We start from the raw sequence: 6,276 nt of genomic DNA, 5'->3' as shown, positions 1-6,276 counted from the left end.
CGCGCCTGGTCCGTGCCGCCTGGCGCCCCGCTGCTCCGGGCTCTCCGAGCCGGCCGGGCCCTGCCTTGCCGAGCGCTGCCTTTGCCGGTGTCCCTGTCCTCCCCCCGTGCAGCGGGAATGGAAACCGGGCGGGTTGTAGGCTCAGGGCTGTGCCTGGAGGTGGATGGTCTGGTGACGGGTGTGCGCCTGCCCTGGCCCCGCTGGTATGTGAGTGTGGCTGAGCCCCCTTGGAGTTTTCAAACAGCCTGAGTATGACGCCTGCTTCCTGGTTGGCGAGGGAATGGAGCTGTGGTTATTAACCGAGTCCTTTTCTGGGTGAACAGTATAGTCAGCGACAGGCTTTGAGGCTGTGGCCGTGCGGTATGTGGCACTACAGACCTATCTGTGGCACCACATGCTGCACACGTAGGTGTTCCCCACACTGCTGCCTTGCACCGTGGGGGGAAAGGGTTGACCCTAGGAGATCCTGTGGTCAAAAAAACCCCCATGCCTTAAAAAATGGGGTGTACATGGCAGTAGCACGTGCTGCCCAAAACTGGAGCCTGGCCAACCGCAGCCACACTCCAGCTGCCAGCCAGGCTCCCAGCTGCAGGGGCAGCGCTGCTGCAGCTCCCCGAAGCCCCCGGGACCCCAGGTAAAGCTGCTGGAGCCAGTACAGTTACTGGCCCCAGCCTTCCCTACCCCACCTGGGGTAACTTGCTGTCTGCCAGAGGGTGTGTGGCATGGTGTTCCGGAAGAATACGTAGCAGCGCCACTGCTTCTTGTCCCTGGGCAAACAAATATCCACTCTAGTGTGGACACGGCCTGAGAGGGAACACAGAGGTGGTTGGGTACTACTTGTTTGAAGTTTGACTGTGTAGTAGGTTGTTAGATGTGGCTGTATAGTAAATATTTATTTATTTATTCTTTGTTTTAATTTGATTTATGTGCCACCCTTCCCCACAGAGATGTAAGACGACTTAACTTTCAATAAGAGAACAGAATGACTTTTATAGAACAAGAAAGCAAAATGACTTACAAGGAAACTAAAATATTAACACAAAATGGAAACCCCCTCCTCCCACAGACAGTATCTCAGCCTAACTTTCCTTTGCTCAGAAAAGAAGGTCTTGCAGTGCTTCCAAAAAATGCCTGGACTCAGGCTCTGGCGGGCCTCAAGATGGAAAGAGTTCCGGAGCTGATGAGGGCCTCCCGCACATTTTGGCCAAAGACACTTTGGCGTACTGATGGTACTTGCAGGACATGGTACTCTCAGCTGACTTTTTTGATCATGATGGGCACAGCAGAGAAGGTGGTCCTTTTGGCATGTTGAGCCCAGACCAGATCCACCCCCATCAGAAGTTGGGCTACCCAGTTCTGCATTAGCTGCAGCTTCTGGACCATTTTCAAAGGCAGCCCTGCGTGCAGCTTATTGCGGTAGTCTGGCCTTGAGATTACAAAGGCACGGATACAGTTGACCAGGAGATGCTGATAAAGTGTTTGTATGACCTGCTGGGACAGGACATACAAACACAGGCCATACAGATCCCGGAGGGTGATGATGAACAGGGATCCTGGTTCTCCCTGATTTAAAAAACAAACAAACAAACAAAAAAAATCGCAGATTCTCTGATTAAACACCCCAACATTTGTGATTAAAATGAAAGACCACTAATATATATATATATATATCTATCTATCTATCTATCTATCTATATATCTATCTCAGTTGAACACAATGGTTTCTTGATACATTTACAATTTTAAATCAGTTTCGAAGCCTACCAGTGCCTCTGTGTGCAGGGTGGGCGCAGGCTCCTCACCTTGCTGCTGTCACTCGAGGACTCTGCAGCCCAGCAGGTGTGACACAGTGCTGCAAGGCACAGTGGGGCCACACAGGGAAGCTGCTTGCCGCTGCAAGCTCCGTGCTGCTCTAGTGAGGCATCCCATGCCAGCGGGGGGTGGCAGCACAGGGTTGTGCTCCTCGCTTCTGCTGTGCATGCAAGGATCACATCACCAGGGCAGTGCAGAGCTTGCAGTAGCAACAAGCTTCCCTGATGTGCCCTGCAGCACCGGCTCACATCTGGGCTGCCTAGGCCCTGTGGGAGGGCAGCAGGATGGGGAGCCCAAGCCTGCAGCAGGCTGCCTGCATCCACCTCTGCCCCATGCACAGATCTGGGGGGGCACGGGTCCCCTCTGGGATTACACGTAGTGCTGAGGAGCCAACCCCACCCCCACCTACAGTCCTGTCCCACTCCTCACCAGGGCCCTGCGGCTGTGCATTCTGGCCCTGGGCCCCAAGCCTCACACACTGACTGGCTGGGGAGCAGCCCTAGCCCTGCCCAACTCCCTCCCTATGGGGGCCTCAGTTCCCACTCCCCACCCCCTAATTTACCCACGGAAGCTGCTCTCCATGCCTGGCAGCCATGTGCATATGCTTGTATATGGTGCCCTCTGCTTGACCGCTCCCTTCCAGCCCCTTGCAGGCTGGAACTCTGCCAGCCTGCCCAGAGTTCTTTGCAAAACTGTAGAATCCACAAGTTTCTCCATTAAAATGAGAAATCTGCATTTTCCTCAGTTAAAGGGGGAAATTTCCATTTTCCCATGGGAAAGGAAAACCCAGATCCCTGGTGATAAACAAGTGCTTGTCATCCCCTCAGGACCTTTCCAGAACTTCATTTTGTCACTTCTGGCCAGATCCAAATCTGAAAGAAAGGGTCATGCAGCCTTCTCACTGGATGGAGTTAGTGAAAGGTGGTCCTGGCCACCACAGGAACCTGAAGATACAGGCGCTGCAAAGGATCCAGGGATCACCCCAAGGCTGTGAACCTGAGTGATGAGCAGAGGCCAGACTTTATCCATGATTGAGACTTCGGGGTAGGGGTCAGGGTCGGTCAGAAGAGAAGTAGAGATAGTCATCATCAGTATACTTATGGCACCTCGCTCCAAATTTTTACACAATCTCATCCAGCAGCTTTATGTGAGCATTGAACAGGAGAGGTGACAAAATTAATTTCTGGAAAGGCCCTGATGGGATGACGGGCACTCGTCCATCACCACCCTTAGTGGTCCCAGCAGATCATACAAATGCTATGTATCAGTCTTTCCTGGTCAACTGCATCTAAGGCACCTGAAAGATCTAATTAGATTAGCAGGGCACAATTTCTCCAGTTGTTCTTCCAAGTGAAGATTGTCAGACAGGGCCAGGAGCACACTCTGTGCGCTATATTCATGATGAAGGCCAGACTGACCAGAGTCCAAGAAGCCATTAGTATCCAGATACACGTGGTGCTGTTTGGGTGACCACCCGTTCCATGACCTTCCCGAAAAAGGGGAGGTTGGAAACAGGGCGGTAACTGGCTTAGGAGTCAGCATCAAGTGATGGTTTCCCAAGTAGGTTCCAGACAACTGCAAACTTAAGAACATCTGGCACCCTGTCTTCCCAAAGGGAGGTATTGACAACCCTGCCAGCAGTGACCCCAGTCTCCCACAACTGGCGTTTACAGGCCAGGATAGTCAAGGGTCCAGTCTCCAACTGCTTGCCCTCAACCTTGGAAGCATATCTTCTCCATCAGTGGCAATTTAAAATGATCCATTATAAATGAGGAAGCTTGGTCTTGTCCTAATCGTGAACTCTCCTGGCAGCCACCACTTTGCTGCAAAGTTAACCTGGACACTAATGACTTTTTTTGTCTGCAAAGTAGGTGGCAAATTTGTCACAGCAGGTGGGCGATATGGATGATGAGGGAACAACCACTCTAGTTTACATTGGATATACTGCATTTGTCTTTCTGGCAGAAGTGATTTGTGGTATGTCAGGTGCAATTTGGTAGCCAGGCCAAAAAGATTTGTGTTCTGAAAATAGAAGTTTCAACACCACATAACATTCAAGGAATGAAGATTTCTTAGATTTCTGGAAAATCTTGATACAGACAGCAAAAGGGAAAGAATTAGTGAGAAGGGAGCCTGAGTGTATAAAACCAAAGAAGCAGATGGATCGCATTTTTATTCCAAGAGGGGAAAGAGAGCTAGAAGCTGTCCAACTCAAGCTAGCAACAAAAAAACTGCAGAACTGCCTGTCTCTAGGCAGTACTTCTCAAAATTGTTGGAGTAAAGGCACCACTCTTAACATTTGGAAATTGTGGCACCCAATCTCAAATACAAATTTATATATTATAGGGCTTACCTCCTTGCTGAGGGGCTGAGAAATGGGGGTGGAGGATTGGCCAGGCAGGGACAAGCTTAACCCTGCATTAATTTGCTTATCTCTTCACACCTCACAGAAACCCTTCAAAGGATCTGGTAGCACCCCAAGATACTGTGGCACCCTGGTTGAGAATCACTGCTCTAGGGCAATGAAATAAAAAACTATAGGGGATTTATCTCATGGTATCTTAATAGTGTGAAGCAAGCAACTTCTAAATGCAGTTGTCATTGGTAACTCCCAACTGAGAAGATTAGACCAAGCAAAGGATATAAAGACACCTGGGCAGTGCTGTCTCTCTGGAGCTAAATTACTGAATACTTGCTGAAGAGCTTTCTCAATCCTCACTCAATTACTGTAGTGATGTGCAGTGGCAGAACAACCTGGTGTCATGTGGAACTAAGTAGATTTCTTTTTTTTTTTTTTTTTAAATATGTCAGGGATCTTGGAAGGGAACAGGGATCTTCCTGGTACTGTACATGCAAGAGTACAAAATGGGGGAGATGAAGAAGACTTATCTGTATGACTGGTATGAAACTGCAGATTTGGGTTTTGTGAAGCTTTGGGCAATGTTCCAGATGTAGAAAGGGCTGTGTGAACAGGGCAGGCAGTGTGTTGTGGGTACTGGGGCTGAACTGGAGTAGCTGGAGGTCAGTAAACTAACAATGCTAGGGGAGGCTCTAAAACAGGGAACTGTGATTTAAACTCAATGTAGTGTTGCAACCTATGTACAGAATGAATGATGTTTCCAATTGCTGATATGTCGGTGCTAGAAATCTAAATATAGAAGCAGGGAAAATTGTGCATCTGTATTGATTAGCCTCACTAAAACATGATGAAATTATTTGCATAATTATTTGTTCCTTAGTTTATAATCTTAAGAGTGAATAAAAGTCATTCCACCTAGGCTCTGATTGCCTATGAGAGATAACTGGGAACCACAGGACCATGGATGCATACCTGTTTGTGTGCTAGCTAGCAGAGCCTAGGGGAGGGGATGTGGGGAGGAGGACAGGGACGTGATCTGTTATATGCAAATGAACAGAATCGGAGATCAGGATGAACTGTTCTAAGCACCAATCTATAACGTGTGGAACAGGAAAAATGGTGGTGTCTAGAATTTCTCTTTGGGAGGCATAGGCCAGCATTCTCATGCTGTTAGTAGTAAATCATAATTAGGGTATCTAAAAATATCTATGATTTTCTAACACAAGGCATATTGCACCCAACACAACTTTAGACCTTTTTATGACAATAAACATGACTTATTCACTGAACTGGAAGTTTGCATTTATCTAGGGACCAATTATACGTCTATATTTCTTCATAGGTTTTTATTGAGTAATGAGCAGAAGACAAATATTTGGAATGAATACTTTTGTATTTGTAACAAATAAACAAACGGGATAAATTAGCCATTTTTTCTGTTCTTAATTTATCCAGGAATAAGGCTGCTTCCTACAGACTTCTTAATTTGTAACTGTGAAAGCATTGCAGCTGGATTTGTGACAAATTGGTTGAATATTACCAGCTTTCTTGTTTTTTGCTTTTGAGTTTTTTTTTTCATACATGTATGTTTTAATACAATTACTAGCAAGGAAAATGCAAAATAGAAATGAGGGGCAACTTATTTTGCCCAGTTCTGCCCAGTTTCCAGTCTGGGAACAGTGTATCTTCATTTCTTCATAATAGCTACACCTGCAAGCTTTTGGTCATGTGAGATTTTTTATTTGGTCAGTTACATCCAGTAAATAAGCTTATTTAAATTATCTTTGAGTAAATTACTAATATAAAGAGTTCCAGTTCCATTTTATTTTTGTGCAATTTCTAAATTAATGTAATATTGAAATTTGGGGGAAAATGTCTTTGAATAAGGAACCAGCTTCAGTCTTGTGTGATGCATCACTGCCACATCATATATTGGCTGGAGAGACAAAGAGACATTGTGGCCCTGCTGTCATATGGAATTCTACTATGGATGGAAGCAGATCTAGTGAGGGGAAAAAGACAAGTGTCAGGTCCAGTATCTGCAAGCATAGATCATATTTGCAGCTGAATATATATGGTAGCTCTGGAAACCTAAATTATTTGGC

The 6,276-nt window shown here is 46.6% G+C and overlaps 1 protein-coding gene across 2 annotated transcripts in view; it reads left to right on the top strand.

The window, feature by feature from the left end:
• The first annotated feature begins 3,333 nt into the window (after window positions 1–3,333).
• Window positions 3,334–6,276, top strand: part of ERICH1 (glutamate rich 1) — a 135,112-nt gene continuing 132,169 nt past the window's right edge. Inside the window, exon 1 of one of the 2 annotated variants that reach the window (XM_025207215.1) lies at window positions 3,334–4,712. In XM_025207215.1, coding sequence (XP_025063000.1) covers window positions 4,706–4,712 — 7 coding nt within the window. In that variant the 5' untranslated portion in view covers window positions 3,334–4,705. The remainder of the gene's footprint in view (window positions 4,713–6,276) is intronic. The other variant, XM_025207214.1, reaches the window with a different exon arrangement.

The sequence above is a fragment of the Alligator sinensis genome, unplaced genomic scaffold (assembly GCF_000455745.1).
Source record: "Alligator sinensis unplaced genomic scaffold, ASM45574v1 scaffold244_2, whole genome shotgun sequence".
NCBI classification, from domain to species: domain Eukaryota; kingdom Metazoa; phylum Chordata; order Crocodylia; family Alligatoridae; genus Alligator; species Alligator sinensis.
The sequence above is the reverse complement of the archived record's forward strand: the minus strand, read 5'-3'. Positions and strand labels throughout refer to the sequence as shown.